General features: G+C 32.2%; 1 protein-coding gene across 1 annotated transcript; it reads right to left on the minus strand.

Annotated features, from left to right (window-relative positions):
• Positions 1–2,393: 2,393 nt before the first annotated feature.
• On the minus strand, positions 2,394–5,090 carry LOC111369892 (G-type lectin S-receptor-like serine/threonine-protein kinase LECRK3). The gene has a single exon (XM_022991607.1). The coding sequence runs from the start codon at positions 4,618–4,620 to the stop codon at positions 2,599–2,601; it is 2,022 nt and encodes a 673-aa protein (XP_022847375.1). The 5' UTR covers positions 4,621–5,090; the 3' UTR covers positions 2,394–2,598.
• Positions 5,091–19,479: the final 14,389 nt, after the last annotated feature.

The following is a 19,479-nucleotide window of genomic DNA, read 5'->3' on the forward strand; positions in this document are numbered from 1 at the left end:
GTCTACAAAAAAAAATTTGTATTGTAATTTTCTCTCTATATTGTTGAATAAAACATAGTTCCTCAGTTCAACTCTCGTTTATTTCTTTACTCTTAATCGTGTTTCATTGTTGTGATTTTCCTTACTTTACATTGCTCCATTAAATCTCAATTCTTACAAATATTTTGCAGGACATCTCGAAGGAGAAAACGATAGCTGCTTTGTGGTTAAAACTAGAGCAAATGTGCATGACTAAAAGTCTCACTAGCAAACTGGCTCTAAAGCAAAAATCGTATTTCCATCGCATGGTGAAAGGAGGATCGCTAGAAGACTAAATTGTTGTGTTCAAAGAAATTGTCGCAAATTTAAGACATTAGAAGTTAAGTATGAAGAGGAGGATCTGACCTTATTCATGTTGTATTCACTGACCGCCTCTTATTTGTAGTTTCAGGACACGATCTTATATATTTGTGACACGATGACCACTGAAGATATTTACAACGTTCTATTTTCAAAGGAGAAAATGAAACATCTGATGAAAGTTGCGTCTAGGGGATGAGGAAGCTCTTGTATCTCATGGTAATTGACAGAGACGCATATCAAAAGTCAACTTTAGCAATTTATATTGCTTTCAACTGCAAAAAGAAAAGATACGTTAAGAAAGATTATGACAATTTGCAAGATAAAGGAAACCTTTCCTGCCAAGCTTTGAAATGTGTGAGCCAACTTTAAGAAAATGTGATGCCTAAATATTTGGCTTCACTATTCATGAATAATGGCATTCACCATTCAATAATGATTGTGTGAAGAATAATTATTACTCTGTTACATTTCTAAAAGGACAATTATATTTACGCCCAATTTTTTATTATTTATATTGCATTTTAATCACAATGAATGCTCCTAATGTTTACTATTTTTTCACTTATGTCCTCAAATTTTTTCCATCATATTCTTATTCTCAACCTTCTAATTTGCATATTTCTTATGACGATTTCCATATAAAATGATTTATTTGCCTTGTAGTTTTAATTAAGCAAAAAATATATAAAAAAAATGCAAAAAATTGATAAAATACTTGTTCCTAATTTTTATGTATGTTAATTGAATACTTGAAGAGGAATCATCATAAGAAACAAGATGTGCTAATTAACAAAAAGTTTAGTGTAAAAATGCGAATAACAAAACTTTAGGACACCAGTGCAAAAATTAAGGATCTTCATTGCGATTGAAATGTGGTGTAATTTAAAAAATATGTGACGTGAATATAGTTATTATATAACTATTCATCTAAAAAGTGAAATTAAGGATCTTCATTGCGATTGAAATGTGGTGTAATTTAAAAAATATGTGACGTGAATATAGTTATTATATAACTATTAATCTAAAAAGTGTTAAAGTGGGTAAAATATGTATGAATAATAATATCCGTGCTCATGTTGGAAATTACATTCTAATTTCGCCACTTATTCCACTCTCTCTATTTTTTTTTCTTTGGATCCGATGGTGGCCATAGGAGATTAATTTTTGGATTTGGAAGATGCCTCCATATTTTTTTCGTCACAACTGAATTTAAATCTTTGATTAATGGCAGAATTCATCTAATGTATGATTTTATTGTAGGATAATTTAATACTTTAAATTACTGGATCTTTCATATTAAATCATCGAGAAATATAAGAATTAAAGCGGAAGCATACCTGAATTTGACATGGTTAATGCAATATGGATTTCGCGGTATGATCTTCTAAATCTACACGCAGTCTCCTTTTCCTCTCTGTGATGGGATGCAGTAGAGAATGAATAATTCGTTGCGTGTGATCTGGGAACCATAACCTATTTATATGAGGATGCCCTTTGACCTAATTCGGCCCATCATAGAATTAGGATTTGAGCCCGGTCTCTACACATATGTAAACCCATACTTTAATTGGATACATTAAAGCCCAAAACCAAAACCTTATTAGATCACTTTAATCGGGCTCGACCAAATTCGATAGCCTATAATTTAACACACAATTATTTATACATACAAGCTCATCTTTAATTAAAAAATCCTTACATTTATCCATTAATTTGTTTCACAACGAATTTGATAAAAATATTTTAAAAATTAGAAGGGCAAAATATTTATTCCACTATTTTTAATTAAAAAAAACTGGTCCCTCAACTTCCCTACCACTGCCATAGCCACCAGAGTCTCTCCTAGAACCTCATCAGTAGGACGTTTTCGGAAGAACTGGGGCTTAAAATGTCGGAGCTCGAAGTTTTGAACGTGTACAACAATAATTTCAATGGAAATCTCCCTGTGGACTTTGTCAAGTTGAAGAAACTGAAAATTCTTAAGCTCAGAAGGAATTATTTTTCTGGGGAAATCCTGAAAAATTTACTCTGAATTTGAAATCAGCACTAACTTTAAGGAAAGAAGAAGGATGCATTTAACTTGTGGAAAGAGGTTGAAAATAGAAGGTAAAAGAAAATTACTGGTGTGCTGAATTTATTAAAACTAGACATGATTAAAAATGAGCGACATGGATACTTGATGCTAAATACGAAGACCAGACGAATTATTAGACACTACATGAAATTATCTCGCATGTGTGAAAAAGAAAATTGCATCTAAATTGAAGTGGTAGAGGAAGCTGGGTCTGGAGGAACGGGGACTTCAACAGATCCTTCCATAAGTTGCAGCACTCTCTTCATGTTAGGCCTTAATTCTGGATCCTCCTGAATGCACCAAATTGCTATCATCACAAACTTGTCAAATAGCTTGTCGCTTAATGCCTCCTCGTCGTCGTTTGCCACTAACAAATGCATTTTTCCTTCCTTGTAACAATCATAAGCAAAATCAGCAAGTATCATTTCCCTCTCAGCCTCAACCTGGGGTTCGTAATTTCTTCTGCAACAGAGAAGCTCGAGCAACAAGATTCCGAAGCTGTAAACATCAACCTTGACTGTAATCGGCATGTTTCTGAACCATTCTGGAGCGACATACCCTTTGGTTCCCCTTATTCCCGTGGTGGTTCTTGATTGATCTGGCTTCAAAAGCTTGGCTAATCCAAAGTCTGATATTTTTGCCGCTAAGGATTCGTCCAAGAGCACATTTCTGGGCTTAATGTCACAGTGTATGATTTGATTTTTACATTCTTCATGCAAATAGCGAATACCTCTCGCTATTGCAAATGCAATCTGCAGTCTTTTGTACCAGTTGGGCCTTGAATTCTCAAATAGAAAGTTTGCAAGAGAGCCATTGCTCATGAATTCGTATACCAAAAGCCGGTTTTGCTCCTCATCACAATATCCCAGCAATTGAACTAGGTTTTTGTGATTAGTCCTGCTAATTGAGCTTACTTCTGCTTTAAATTCTTCCTCACCTTCTGTAGCCATCTTATGCAGCTTTTTTACAGCAACTACCGTTTCAGTATTGTCGGTCTTAATAATTCCTTTGTGTACTGTTGAATAAGCACCCCTGCCCAATTCCTCCTTGAATCCATTTGTTGCTTCTTGTAGCTCTTTGAAACCGAATCTTCTTATGTTCAGGCCCGGAAGAACTTGATGTGGTCGAATCATCTTCGATTTTTGTTGACTGAAACAGAAAGCATACAAGCAGATGGATGAAAGTAGGAGCAAATTAAGAAACATGGAACTGCCCAAGAAAACTGATCCGGCGATGATTGGAATGGATCGTCTACTCTTCTTAGAGCCAGAGGAGTCTGCTGTTGCATTGCTGTTTCTTATCTTTATTAAAGATTTCCCCTCTACACTAACATCGACTTTCCCGTTGGAGAAAGGATATCTCTTCTTCGTACATGTACCGTCAAAAAATCTCGCAAGGGCACAAAAACAATCATCGAGGCAATTCTGTCGACACCATTCTTCTGTGACTTTCGGGAAAGAAGCGTAATCGGAGAAAGGCCAATCTGTATTGGGCATTTCTTTGAAACTAAAAAGGTCAGTTTCAGGTGCCTCTTCATCACAACTTTGGGGAGCGAAAGTTGGTTTGCAATCACTCATGCTATCATTTGGATCTATGACAGAGTAACCAGTAGGGCATTCACACTTCGGTATTTGATCAGTTCCCAATGTGCAGAAACTATTAAAACCACAAGCACTGCTATTTAAACTTATCCCCATACTCAGGCATATATTCTCAGGTATGAAGTGCATGGTAGACCACCCCATTGCTCTACCATGTGCTGAATTAGCAGACTTAGGGTAGACATAATGTCTTAGAACCCCATCATATTCCAGTATTGCTCTCTGGTAAAACTGACTGGTCGAGGTCGAAGTCGAGCTTGAAGACATAAAATTGAGGGCACTTCCATTTTTTGTTTCCAGAAATATGTCGCCTGACTGGTTGAAGATCACTTGGTTGCCACTGCCCACAGTTTGAGTTGACCAAAAAGCAAATTTTGGATCGTTGTTGGGGAAATTTCTGGTGTAAGATACAAGATTTCCATCAATTTGTAATGCGAAGAGGAATCTTCCTTTTGAAAAGTTTGTTTTAGAGAAGCTGGAAACAAGTTTGCCATCTTGATTCAGTGTCTGTGTTGGTAATAATGTATCAGTTGGCTCATCAAAACTCTGCCACAAAGCACCTGAGCTGCTGTTTGCTAACACAAAATTACCAGTGTCAAGCATGGCTCCATATGCCACTCCATCACGAGACGTAGCAGCAGCAGTCCATTTAAAGCCACCTCTAATATCACTCAGTTCAAACCTTCCATCTGCAAATAGTTGAATTTTTTATCCTTCTTGGACAAGATTATCGCGATTGGCCGACCAAACAATGGTTCTTTCGGGTATTTTGTTGAACCAGATTGCCAGTAAGTAACCTCCACGAATGATCTGCTGGAAGCCAAAAGCAAATTCTTCAGATGGTGATAACCATGTGGAATTTTTATTGTTTGCAGTTATTGATGAACCCAAAGTAACATTCCTGTAAGGCTGAGCTGTGGCTGAGAGTGGTAATAAAAACAGTAGGACAAAAAACATTGTAATTGAAACTGGTTAAAAATGATTTTTCTCAAAAGAATTGATTCAATTGAGACGTAAGTTTTGTATTAGTTATTTTTATCATTGCAGGTGAACTTATAGGCGTAGAGAGCCAGGGGACTTTCAAGGTCTACGTAAGACTTTACGATCCAAGGAGATAACTAATTGAGTAATGGGAGTTGTTGTATAATTACTCTTGTAGGGACAAACCTCATCTCTATAGACCTAAAAGGGGTTGAACGGTCAAAATGCATGATTGACAAAGTCACCCATGCCTAATGAGCCGGAACCACCTTTGGTTAAAACAAAATTAATTAATTTACAATTTAATTAAAGAGGTCAGAAGAAAATAATTCTATTCCAATCAAATTCATTATTCTCCTTAAGACAATTTTGCTCCTCTAGTGCTCGAAGTTGTGAGTAATTATCTTCCATCATATAACAAATTTTTGTCTAAAATGTCATCAGATAATCAAGGATATTAGTAGAATAACTGGAGTTGAATATTTCTTAGGTATGAATTGGTCAAAGATTGCTGTGGTAATACGTTTCGATTACTGGTCAGAGTCTTAATCTTCGAATTATGGCATACTTCTCGAACAACAAGAGTAATAATACAATTTTCGATCACACATTCACACAATAAAATATTTTACAAGAGAATCCAAAATTTTTCCCTACTTTTTTACCACATACATTTTCTCCTAAAAAATATTCAAAACTTTATTTTATTTTTTATTTTTTGGGAATCGAGTAGGGACTAAAATGACATTGATGAATGAAAACACAATCAATTTTCGCGTTGAGCCCCAATTTTCATTAAAAACACATTGATGATTCCCAACAAACTTTGACTCAGAAAACATTAAGCCCTCGTATGAGCCCCAATTTTCATTAAAAAAAGGAAAAAAAAAAGAAAAAAAAAAAGGAAGAAGAAGAAAAAGAAAAAAAGGGAGTTATGTATAGTGATCTTTTAGAGATAGTGTTGTTAGAAAGTATGAAAATATTTTGAGTTCACATGTAAATTATTGTTTTGAAAGAATGTATAATTGAAAATGAATATCTGATATGTAAAATGTTGTTTTTAGTTTTCATAGTTATTTTAAAAAAATAATTCAAGATAGACAATAGGCATTATTAACTGACGTGGATATAAATGGTAAGGTATACGTTAGTTTTAACATCTAGGTCAATATATAACATTAGTTAAATTGACATGGACAATTACAAATCGAAGTTGGGTGACTTGATTGCACCACATATCAATTGTTGATATTACTTACCACGGTAAACGTAAGTTCGACCAAATGGATTTAAAACATGTTAACATAGATAATTGTTAGATTATGTGAAAATACAAATAAGAATGAAAAGTTTTTGTGATTGCATTAGATATATCAAGACTTATGCTTAGTAACCTTTGAAATATAAGCTAATATAGGACTCCGCAGCTGTAGTGCGATCGACCCCAATTATGACTTTGGATCATTTCGAAGGCCTCAAAAAGGAGTAACAGTGGTAGCTTAATCAGCTCCTTTGGGTCCATATCTCACTAGTTGCCATGCATACGCCTCATAAACCCAGAATTTTTTTTGCTCATTTTTAACTATATATTCTTTAAAAAATCACTATTACAAAATATATTTTCATAAAAATAAGGCTCAAACAAACCATTAATAGTTGTCGGACCATCATGTCAATTTAGATAATTAATACAATATTAAAAAATAAAAAGAGATTCAACATCAACTTCCCAACAAAAACTCGATCTCATCTATACAACATGAGCTCATCCTCTTGGATTCAGTCTTACTTCCTCTTATCGTGATCTTACCTTTATAGGCTTCCACTCATTCTCTCGCCAGTTAAATCAAGTGATAATCTATCTCGTCTTCTTGAACACGAGTTATTTACTATGTCCCTTTTATTTCATGTTTTGTCGAAATATTCGAACGTTTTTTAAGTAGGGATTTTCTCCAGGACAACTCAATCGATTGCTCCATGTGGATCCAATATCTTGGTTTCATGATTATGCAACAAGCAAGATGGAGTTTTGCAGGTAAAAGAATTGGTAAAATGAGGCATTGGCAGAGAATAGAACAAACATGACATGTGGGTTATAATGACACCAACCTCTTTGGCATTTCAACCTAACTTGGGAAACACACCAAAACTATTACCTTATAGATTCCTTAGAAAAAGGTACAATTATTTCATCTTTTCAAGGTTCAGTCCCCTTTATTTAACATTATTTTCATGAAAATTTTATTGTTATTAGTTAATAGTCAAATAATGAAGTATCCTAATCAATGGATCATAAAAGCTTGTTAGTTAATAATCTCGTAGTTTATCAGCATTCGACTGTTAGACGAATACAATTCGATATCGAAGTTGATAAGAAGTCACCAATTCTGCTCCTTTTACATAAATAATAGTAGTGTGGCACTAATGATTACTTGAATCGAATTTTAGGAAGGTGAAGTGCATTACGTAGGTACGATGTTAATGAAATTACTCTTTTAAAAATTGTTTGGCGCAGCTTAAAAAACTTTCATATGAATAAACTGAAATATTTGGCCAAAATACCTTACTTTTAAGATAAAGTAGTCTTTGCATATGTGGAAGCAGCACCTCAATCGCACAAGAAGAGATGAACAAAACTCATATCTTTTTCCTCAAGCATTGACACAATCATATTTGAACCACTTTAAGTTTAAAAATCATCCTCATACTTCTAAAATTTGTATGATGATTTTATATCTTTCCATGGATCATAAGAAATGCTTTTGTGACTTTTTATGAGGTACTCTTTTGAAAATATAATTATTTTATTTTATTTTTATAAAGTAAAGTAATAGTATTCCCAAAAACCCTTAGAATAGACAAAAACTTCGCTCGAGCATGTAATTTGCAAACAACAATGCAACCACATTAAGCCTCCGTTTGACAATCAATTTATACATGAATCAAATCAAATATTCACTTAAACCACACACTCATGACTGTTACTTATTTATTTTTCACATGTTTTGTGGAACCCACGTCTATTCCTCTCAATATTCCTCCATACAAATTGATTTATAAATTTGTCAAATCTAGGCTAAATGATATTAATCATGCAATCATGATAAATAGGTTACAACTGACATCACACTTTCCTCTATATGCATAAGGAATGACAACATGGCAACTGGGAGGGGAAAATTGAGTTGAACTGAGGCATTATAGGACTCAGCAGAGTAAATATTTAAACCATGTGATGAATAGAACCTAGAAAAACCAAGAAGAAAGATTCAATCTCAGATTAACTTAAGCAACTAAAAAAGTAATTTTTACAAAAAAAATGCTATCTTTAAAGCAACTGCGAAGAGCCCAGATGAAGAAACCCTAAACAAAACGAAGTTAAAAACTAAAAAGTGAAATTTTATTTATTTATTTTTTAAAATGAAAGTCTAGGTTAGGTTTCTTATAAATATTATGGTAATTATATTCAGTAATTATATTCAATAATGCGCCTGGTGAAAAATCGCTGTGATGAAAAGATACTGCAAATTCTTGTTTTAGAATTAGTGAAAATGTTTAAAGAACGAAAAAAAAATGAGAAGTACTATTGGAATGATAAGTACGCCACAAATTTATTTATTTATAGTTTTTATTGAATTATGAGTATAATTGTAAATTTGTTGTGGTGTATTTATTAAAAATATATTTTAACTGTAGTGTAATTATAATGTGGGGTAGAAAATAAATTTTATAGTGGTAATATAATTACCCGTTTTCTAATTAGTTGGCAAACATTCTCTCTAGTCAATAGACAATTTAGCCATTGAACGTAGCTAATCTTTCTTAATACTTTTGCAAAGTCATTTTCCTACATCACTTTCTCCTTTGCCAAGGGACAGCCCTTGACATGTTCCAAAGAAGATATTTAATGATTTTCTGGGCCCGCAAAAACCTCTAAAACTCCCCTCTTTAGATGTGTAAAAAGGGCCGAACCATTTAGACTCTGACATTGCCTAGAACTTTTGACACTAAATGTCTCTTTAGACGTGTAAAATGGGTCGAACACGTATGTACTCTCACAAAATCTAGAACTTTTGGTACTAGCCTTGTATTTTTTATGTTTTAATTTTCTTAAAAATTAAAAAAAATATTAGAAAAATGTCGAGAGGACCAAGCAATTCAACCAAATCACCTTGGACCTATGTGACACAACGAAAAATAAGGAATTCAAGCAAAAGCTTTAAGAGCAAAAAATTTGGAATTCACCAAATTATGAAGAAAAATAAACTTACGAAATTTTATTATTGAATGATAAAAAAACAAAATAACCCCCTTATTTATAAGGGTTTACATGAAAACGTAGTTTAAATCAACTAAAATTAATGAAAATAAAGTTTGAACAAACTAAAATTGAAAGAAACAAAAAAATAAACGAAATGACAAAAATAGCGCCAAAACTTTAAAAATCAATATTCGAGTACTAAACGATCTGGAATGGCCGAAATTCATCGTACGTCACAACATAGTGGTAAGTATTTTTCGTCCCATCGTCCTCTTTTTAGAATGATCTTATGGGTCCAATCCAAAATTATGATGTTTTCCCTCAACTAGTACATTTTTCCAAACATGTCCTACATCACTAAGTATCTGGACCCCACTCACCTGTACAATTCTAAACCGGCCAAGAATATTCAACAACTGCCTTTGAGGGTTAAAATAAGTAGACAAGAAACTAAACGAGAATACTTTAATTTCAATAATCTTTTGTTCCATGCATGTTTCATTCCAACTACTAAATTGATTTAATCGGAATGATTCATTGAGCAACATGAATCGTGCATATTAATGTAATGAATCAACAGTAATTTTAAGGAAATAAAACTGAGGAATTGACTTCCATGAAATGAATATAAGAAATTGTAGTGAAGTTCATGCAGTACTCTTGAAGGGTCAAACAAAAAGAATGTCTTTATTAATGAAAATAATAAAATTATAATGGTTCAGCTACTAAGGCAATTCTCTAATTAAATCCTCATTTGATAGAGATTAAAATAAGATTTTTAGTAGATTTAGATAAAAGTTGATGAATTGGGCATTGAAAGTTGAGGATCCCATTGTTAATTTTAATTAAAATTAAAATTTTAATTTTAATTTTTACCAAACATGGGGCTAAATATAAAAAGGAACATGATATGAATTTCCCATGGGAAAGACTAACTAGTTGTTAACATTCTTTCTAGTCAACAGACAATTTAATGATTTTCTGGGTGCACAAGAGCCACTAAAACACGTCTTTTTAGACGTGTAAAGCGGGTTGAAACTTTTGACACTAGATTAGATACTTTTCATGTTTTTACTTAGTGTCTGTTCGTTTCTGCTTCTTCAGTGGATTTTAAGCAAAAACAGAGTCGTTGAAGTGGATTGTGGGTCTCACCCGTGAGAGGGCTAGTAAAAAATGATGGCCGCTTTTGATTTCTAACGGGCAAAAATTCGTTTTTGGGGCTTAAAAAATCTGTCCCAAACTGGGGCTTAATATCCTTGACAAAAAAAAAAAAAAAAAAGGGGGAAAATCTTGAGAGAGACGAGCATGGTTCGACCAAATTATCTTGGACCTAAGTAGCCAGATCTACCTTTACAACTCCATACACAGCACCAATATTCAACAAATTTTACTATGAGAGCTAAAATAAGTGGACCAAAAAAAATGAAATATAAAAAATAAAATAAAATATGACAGATACATTAACATTTCCAATAATCTTTTCTTTTCTGTGCGTTTCATTCCAAACCTCTTGAACTAAATTAAATAATTCTTTGAGCAACATCGGCCATGCCTATCTAGTAATAAAATCAGCATTAACTTCAAATAAATAAAGTTGTGGAAATTAACTTAGGAATTGTAGTAAAGTTCATGCAATACTAGTAATCCAACTGCATTATGAAAATCATACAACCAGCCGAATATTGATAAATTAAAATCAACTAAGTTCCCGTTTAACTCAAGAGGTAATCAGAAAATAATTCAAGCTGGCCTGATCGAATTTACGATGTCTCATAAAAGGCATTTTCTTTAGTGATGGGGCAGATCCCAACTTAAATTGTAAATTGCAAAAAACAATGATACACCACAAATTCTTAATTACAGTCAAACCTAAAATTCATCAACTTTTTAATGTTTTAGTTCTTTCTTTCACTCAGCAACTCTATCTGACACAAAACTTGTGGAAACAATATAATAAATAGGAATGTAAAATCTCCTACACAAGCAGAAGTTAAACTGTCAGCATAATTTTGAACAAATGAAAAACAGAAGCTAAAGAAAGAGATTTAATTATTTTTAAAAGTGGATGTCTAGTTATAGTAAATGATAATTACTTCTCATCCCATGGAACTTGGGGAAACTATTAAATTGATATGTTTTTTACCAAAAGAAATTTTTTATAATGAGTCAATTATTTTTTCATTTTTCATTTTTTTCTCAATGGTGTATATTTGTTGTTTTTCAAGGACCGTATCACTCTTGTATTGCTGGAAAATTTATGCATGCCGACAGAAAACTCGGGTATGGCAGGAAACACATAATAGTATTGATCTAATTAAAAATTCCCAAATAGATCTAAGATTAAGGATGCATTTAACTTGTGAAAATAGGTTCAAAATAGAAGGTAAAAGAAAATTATTGGTGTTCAGACTTGATTAAAACTAGACATGATTAAAAATGAGTGACATGGATACTCGATGCTAAATATGAAGACCAGACGGATTATTAAACGTTACATGAAATATCTAACCGTGTGAAAAAGAAAATTGCATCTAAATTAAAGTGGTAGAGGGGCTGGATTTGGAGGAAAGGGGACTTCAATAGATCCTTCCATAAGTTGTAGCACTCTCTTCATGGTAGGCCTCAATGTTGAATCCTCCTGAATTCACCAGATTGATATCATCACAAACTTGTCAAATCGCTCGTCGTTTAATGCCTCTTCATCGTTTCCTATAACAAATGCATGGTTCCTTCCTTGTAACAATCATAAGCAAAAATCAGCATCTTTTCACTCTCAGATTCAGCCTTGGGTTCGAAATTTTTCTGCGGCAGATAATTATCTTTCTTCTGGTTTTAATAAATCTCTTTCTTTAACTTCCTGTCGACACCATTTTTCTGAGACTTGCCCAAAAGAAATGTAATTGGAGTAAGGCCAATCCGCGTTGGGCTTGTCAATGATACTAAAAAGGTTAGTTTCACGTGCCTCTTCATTGCAACTTTCTGAAGTGAAATTGTTGGGAATAACACCGATAATGTGCAAATTATATTCACAAAAGCATACCATTTATTTGCGTGCAATCGAAACGTAATTTCGACTTACCGATATAGGATTTGAGAAGCAAAACATAAAAGTTACCAAATCCGAATGCATGAATATAGATTCATCTCTTTTGACTCTTGAGCTAAAGTAGGTGATTCTTTGAATCAAACCTTGCAGAACAAACATGTAGATAATGTTAATCAACTTCTGAAATCAAACTATAATTAAGAAAAATCAAAAAATGAAAACAAAAATATGCAAGTGATGAATTCTTGGCTAAGGCAAGTGTTTGACACTTTGTTCTTAAGATGAATTTGCCTCGCAATTGTGCTAACGGTTTTTGGGCAATTATCTCCCAAGATTTAACGACCACGTCGAGCCATAGGAACACTCCAAATGATTTCGACCAGTGAATTTGAACGGAATTCTCACTTTGATGCAAGACATAATCATTTCTACAATGTATTTCAAGTAACTTGACATGAAATAAATAATATGAAGTTATGGAATGAATTGAAATTTCTGAATGATTAAATCCAAACATATGATGTCAATATATAGATGTTGAAAATGTTTGTCTCAAAAGACACAACCTATAGAAGAGACACAATTATTAGAATTAGTCTCTATATTTAAAGAGATACGTCTCTTGGAAAATTATAATGTCAAAAGTCATAATCTTTCATATAGATAGACACATTTTCAGCCAAATAATTTTTAGAATATTTCATAATATTCTACGCACTTTTTCAATAATTCACGTAGTTAAGTGATTTAAATTTGGCTTAATTTTTCATTCACCAAATAATACAAAATTTTCAGCAAGATTCTAACAATCCCCCATATGAATGAAAATTAATGCAAATATCTATGCAAACACTAGTAGAGAGATCGGAAAAACTCTAAATCAAGGATGGTAGCTTCTGGCCTTGAACCTCCTTTAGTGAAATACCATCGGACTTACTCGGCTAATTGGTGAATGTGATGTCTTGAACTATTCAGCCTTTAGTGTAAACCAAGACAACGATACTCACACAATATTTTCTCTAAACTGTTCATGGTTCTCATGACTTGATTCATTTTGGTCTTGAACCCTTCTTGGTTCTGCGAGTGTTTAGAGAATTTAAGCATTAAATAATTCTCATTGAAGTGGACCTACTTCACGCTCACATAAGTGACCTTCTATTAAGAGTATTATGCGGTACTCCACTTGACTTAATTAAGATATATGAATCATTAAAAGGTTATCTTAACCTCTTGCAAGTCTGCAGAAAATACTTTATTATCATAGGAATGAGTTAGAAAGTTATTTTCCTTAGTGCTTCATGGAATCCTCATAACTTAGTTGTCCCTTTGAACGTCCAAGATCCTAGGATTTCCAATCAACAAGGTAGGATTACCATTACAAGGACTCTAATGTAGTAGGTTTCAATCTCATTACTTTCGATATACAATATACTTAATCTTTCGATAAATCTCTTAAAGGTACCACGAGTTTACACCATCGAGATCAACTGCTTAATGGTATTATGTCTATGACTTATGCATCTAGACCTACCATTAAATGTGACTTAGTATCTTATCAAATATTACTAGCCAACGATCGATTTCATTTAATAGATACAAATTGTCACTACCAAGAAATCCTCTCATGAAGCCATATGCTTCTTATTAGCTTTATCTAAAGCTTAATTAAATTCAAACAACACTGTTAGAAAATTTCTATCTAATTGTTACACTAGTTAACTATGTTTACTAGTGGATTTCAGAATCACGAATATTCAATATCATCGTTGAAACATTACAGTTCTTACATGTCCAAACAACCACCCAAATTGGCTTCCACCTTCCACCTATTTAATCCATTTTAGACTTAGCGTATATCATTCTTTTAATTAGTATAAGGGTTTTCTATCTTTCCACCTTCATAGATATTTTTCTATGATTATAAGATAGAAGCAAATTTAACTGTTAAATTGAGTTAACCCCCTAATTTCTCAATTAGGAATACATATGCAATCTAGTAATGTTGCATCCACAAGTTTTGAACTTTTTATTCAAGTTCACGAGTATTTACGATAACCTCCCACATCTTTGGGTTACGATTGAACTTAGAGATCAGCAACTCTTTCATAGTTCAATTTATTTATCTCTTAGATAATATCTGTATCTAGTGTTTCATGAAAGTCTAAATACTTCCAAATAGTGGTTGTCGACTCACAATTTATTTCAATTAAAGTTGCATATAACGTACTTCAATTCAATTATTTTAATTTGATCATCCAAATTAAATCAAGGCCATCATATGGACCAACAATACTTTCCAAGCATAAAACAATTCAATTGGTCTCATGATTGAAGTCAATTTCAACAGTTGAGAGGGCTAAGCATCTTGATTCACAAGAATTGCAACTTTTCTTATCACATTTGTAACACTTCATATAATAGTTTCATTTCATGTCAAATAATAAGGTACATATTCATCTTATTCACAATGAACGAATCAACAATAGGTTGAAAAGTTGTGTTCTCAAGAGACACAACCCTACAAAAGAACATACCTCTTGAATTAATCTCTATGAAGAGACACACTAATTGAAAAATAATCACACAAAAGTCATGATTATTCATATAAAAAGACACATCTTTCCATGCAAAATTTTCTACGATTTTCCAACAATTCCAAATAAATAAGCGACTGAATTCTCAATACTAAATAAAGATTTTCACCATAATTAGGACAAAATCTCATTTTGTCATACTCTTTTACAAAAATAATTTAGTATAAGTCATCTTATTTAATTTCATATAATTAATTGAGGCTCAACTAGTTCATGTCCAACGATTTGAGCATTTTTCTCCTTAACGCTTATTCAAAGTGAAGATGGAATAACAATGAATATGTTAATTCCAAACCATTATACATCCATTGTATAAGTTTATTCCATCTGTAGGAAAGTTCACTTCCATATCATGAGAGATATTGCAATCTCACATAGACGAAAATGATCTCCGGCGAGTTTTCAAACCCATTATTAAATATAGAAGGATGAAAGACATTAAAATCTGGTTTAGCAGCCTTCTGCCATAGAGTAAAACAATCTTGAATCTGCAACACTTTAACAAATTCAATTTGGAACTTCTAATTCATCAATTTGGAAAATTTAATGGAAGCAAATAAAACTGCCATCTCATCATCTTGCTTACCACGTTACCGGCAGCCATGCATAACAATTGTAACAAATGGAAAACACAGTTTCATAATAGTTCTTACAAGCAACGCCAATTTTTTACGTATAACCATGGCAAATGAACAATTCATAATGAATTATACCAGCCAAATAGATCCCTTTTGCCACCAGGTTTGAATTTTCTTCTTTTCATTTTTCAACATGTGTTCCTTTTTAAGAGTACAGTGCTTTATAGCAAGTTTCTCAAATTCTACCCGTAAATGAAAATACTTTTCCCTACTTTTTCACCACATATTCTCTAAACATTCTCCAAAAAAATACTATTCAAAACGTAGCTGTCTTGAAACAAAGGCAACCTAGCTAACAAGGTAAATCATGCCTTGGTTATTTAATAATATTAAAGAGCCAATTTCAGATTACACGATTTAAAAAATTGTAAAATAATGCATTCAAAATTATCGTTACCTGAAAAGTTTAGGGAACTGGATGTTAGATTATGGCCCGAGATTATCCTTGAAAATCATCATAAATAGCTTGTGACATTTCGAATTTGTATAATAAAGAGTTGTTTGACTTTGTTGCCCTCTTTTGCTACATGAAATCAGATATATACTAATCTATATTTGCAACATTAAATTCGGTAAAAGAATAGGTAAGCAGTTCTCACTGGATTTTGAGATATAATAATCTGTATTTGCAACAATAAATTCAATCAAATAAAAGTTCATTTTAATTAACAAATCATAATCAATTTTTTCTTTCCGAGTTTCCAAAATTTTCTCTGTTTCATTTTTCAGCAAGTGTTCCTTTTTAAGAGTAGAGTGCTTTATTGCAAGTTTTTCAAATTCTACACGTAAACCAATATTCTTTTCCCTACTTTTTACAACATATTCTCCAAAAAATAATATTCTGAACATAGCTGTTTTGAAAGAAAGATCACTTTAAAAGGAAAATCAAGCCTCGGTTATTTAATAATATTAAAGAGCCAATTTCAGACGTCAAGATTTAAACAATTGAAAAATAATGCATACAAAATTATCGTTACCTAAAAAATTTAGTGAACTGGATATTAGATTATGTCTCAAGATTATCCAAAGTATTTAACGAGATTTTGGAAATCATAATAAATTGCTTGTATCATTTCTCATTTGTAAAATAAAGAGTCATTTGACTTTGTTGCCCACTTTTGCTACAAGAAATCAGATATATACAAATCTGTATTTACAACATTAAATTCGGTAAAAGAATATGTAAGCGGTCCTCACAGGATATTGAGATATAGTAATATATATTTGCAGCAATAAATTCGATCAAATAAAAGTTCTTCTTAATCAACAAAGCATAATAAATTTTTTTCTTTTCGGGTTTCTAAATTTTTCTTCGTTTCAATTTTCAAAATGTGTTCCTTCTTAAGAGTAGAGTGCTTTATAACAAGTTTCCCAAATTCTAAACGTAAACCAGTATACTTTTCCCTACTTTTTCCCCACATATTCTCCAAGCATTCTCCAAAAAATACTATTCAAACCATAGCTATTTTGAAATAAAGGCCACCTATTACGGTAAATCATGCCGTGGTTATTTAATAATAAGAAAGAGCCAATTTCAGATTACACTATTTAAAAAAAATGAAAAATTCTGCATACAAAATTATCATTACCTTAAAAGTTTAGTGAACTGGATTTTAGATTATGGCTCAAGATTATCCGAAATCTTGTCAAAGATTTTGCAAATCATCATAAAGAGCTTGTAACATTTCGCGTTTGTATAATAAAGAGTCGTTTGACTTTGTTGCCCACTTTTGCTACAAGAAATCAGATATATACTAATCTGTATTTGCAACATTAAATTTGGTAAAAGAATAGGTAAGCATTCCTCACTGGATTTTGAGATATGGAAATCTGTATTTGCAACAATAAATTCGATCAAATAAAAGTTCTTTTTTATCAACAAATCATAATCAAAATTTTCTTTTTAGGTTTCTAAAATTTTCTTCGTTTCATTTTTCAGCATGTGTTCCTTTTTAAGCGTAGAGTGCTTTATAGAAAGTTTCTCAAATTCTACACGTAAACTAAAACACCCTTCCCTACTTTTTTACCACATATTCTCCAAATAATTTCCAAAAAATACTATTCAAGGCGAGAAGTGCTACATGTACATAATTATCTACATAATGGTATCCATAATTACACGTGACATTGGATCCAACCTTTAATTCAAATCTCACACTTGCACATTAATAATTGGATGATTGTCACATCACATTATGGACACCATTATGTGCAATAATTATGTACAAGTAGAATTTTCCATTCAAAACATAGTTGTTTTGAAATAAAGGCTACGTAACTAGGTAAATCATGCCTTGGTTACTTAATAATAATAGAGAGCCAATTTCAGATTACACGATTTAAAAAATTGGAAAATAATGCATACAAAATTATCATTACCTAAAAAGTTTAGTGAATTGGATTTTAGATTATGGCTCAAGATTATCCAAGATTTTGGAAATAGTCATGGATGGCTTGTAACATTTCTGCAGATGCCCTCAATCCAATTTGATTCTGTTATATTTCTTTGGCAAAGCAAGATGGCTGAATAATTCCTAATCAGGGCCCCTTGTATATAAATCATTGTACGTTTGAAAAGAAAGGATAAAGAAAGATGGGTTTCCTAGTCAAATTGGTACTATGCTACTTTTGCTTGTCCTTCATCCTGGCTGAAGCCCAAAGAGCAAATGTTGAAATTCGAAATCAAATACAAGAAAATATTGAAGGTTTACAAAATAATCGATAAGAAAATTATAAAACGATTAAGGTTTACAAAATAATTCATTTCTCAGTCTCTCTTTTATTATTATTTTTCCTTGTTTATAGATTTCATAATTTCAAGGAATTTTCTCTTCCCTTTTTTCTCCACTTTTCGCCTCTGACAAGGATCCGATTTCCAAATTCCGTAAATGAAGAAAAGTTCTCTAACATTTTATTTGTGTAAGGGATCTGCTGGAATAACAGAGGGGCCGACAGCCCCTCTAATTGAACCCCACCTTTAAGGGGAAGGTCCCAAGGTGGGGTTCGGTCAGAGGGGCTGTCAACCCCTCTATTATTCTAGCAAAACCCTTTGTGTGAAGCTGTAAACATTTTAGCTTGTACTATACTATGCTTGTTTAGGAAATTAAAGAGCTGACATGTGAATCCATAATCAAAATCGCGGAATATGGTACATTCTAACGTTATGAATATTTGTCCAAACTCCAAATTTGTACATTGTCAATCCCAGTTATAGTCCTAAGAGCATCTCCAATCCGTGGCCAAATTTGGTTCACCAAATTTGCGTAGGACCCTCTCTAATGAGGGGTCAAATATAGTGTAATAAATAGTATTGAACCACCAAATATAAGAATTTTCATTAACCCCATTTTGCCCTTCTTTCCCCTTTACAAAATTTTTTCTATGTTCCTCTTTAATATTTTAGTATTAATAGAATATAATTATTTTAATGTGATGGTTATTTTTTTAACATTTATTTTTAAATTGTAATCAATTAATAAGAAATAATTATTTAAAATAGTACAATGTAATTTTTATAATTTACGGTATTATGTTTAATTTTTTTAATATATTAATAAATGCAATATTTTATTTCATTAAATAAAATTTCTAATTTAATTTATTTTTGTAATACTATAATTTATAAATAAATAATTCAAAGTAATTTTTATGTAAAATTTTGTGTAAAACCATCTCTATTGGTCTATACCAAATTTGGTGCCAAATTGGTATACACCATTGGAGATGGCCTAAGATGTTTACGAAAACTTATATTATGTTCTCTACTTTTGAAGGAGGCGCCATCTGTGGTTTTCAATGAAGGTAGTGTTTTGATATCATTTCAACCACATATTCTTCAATAAAATAATATTATACTCAAATCCAAAATTTTTTCTTATTTTTTAACCACACATTTCAACATCAGTCACTATTCCATAATACATTCTTCCCAAATAATGGATG

Source organism: Olea europaea, chromosome 20 (genome assembly GCF_002742605.1).
Source record: "Olea europaea var. sylvestris chromosome 20, O_europaea_v1, whole genome shotgun sequence".
NCBI classification, from domain to species: Eukaryota; Viridiplantae; Streptophyta; class Magnoliopsida; order Lamiales; family Oleaceae; genus Olea; species Olea europaea.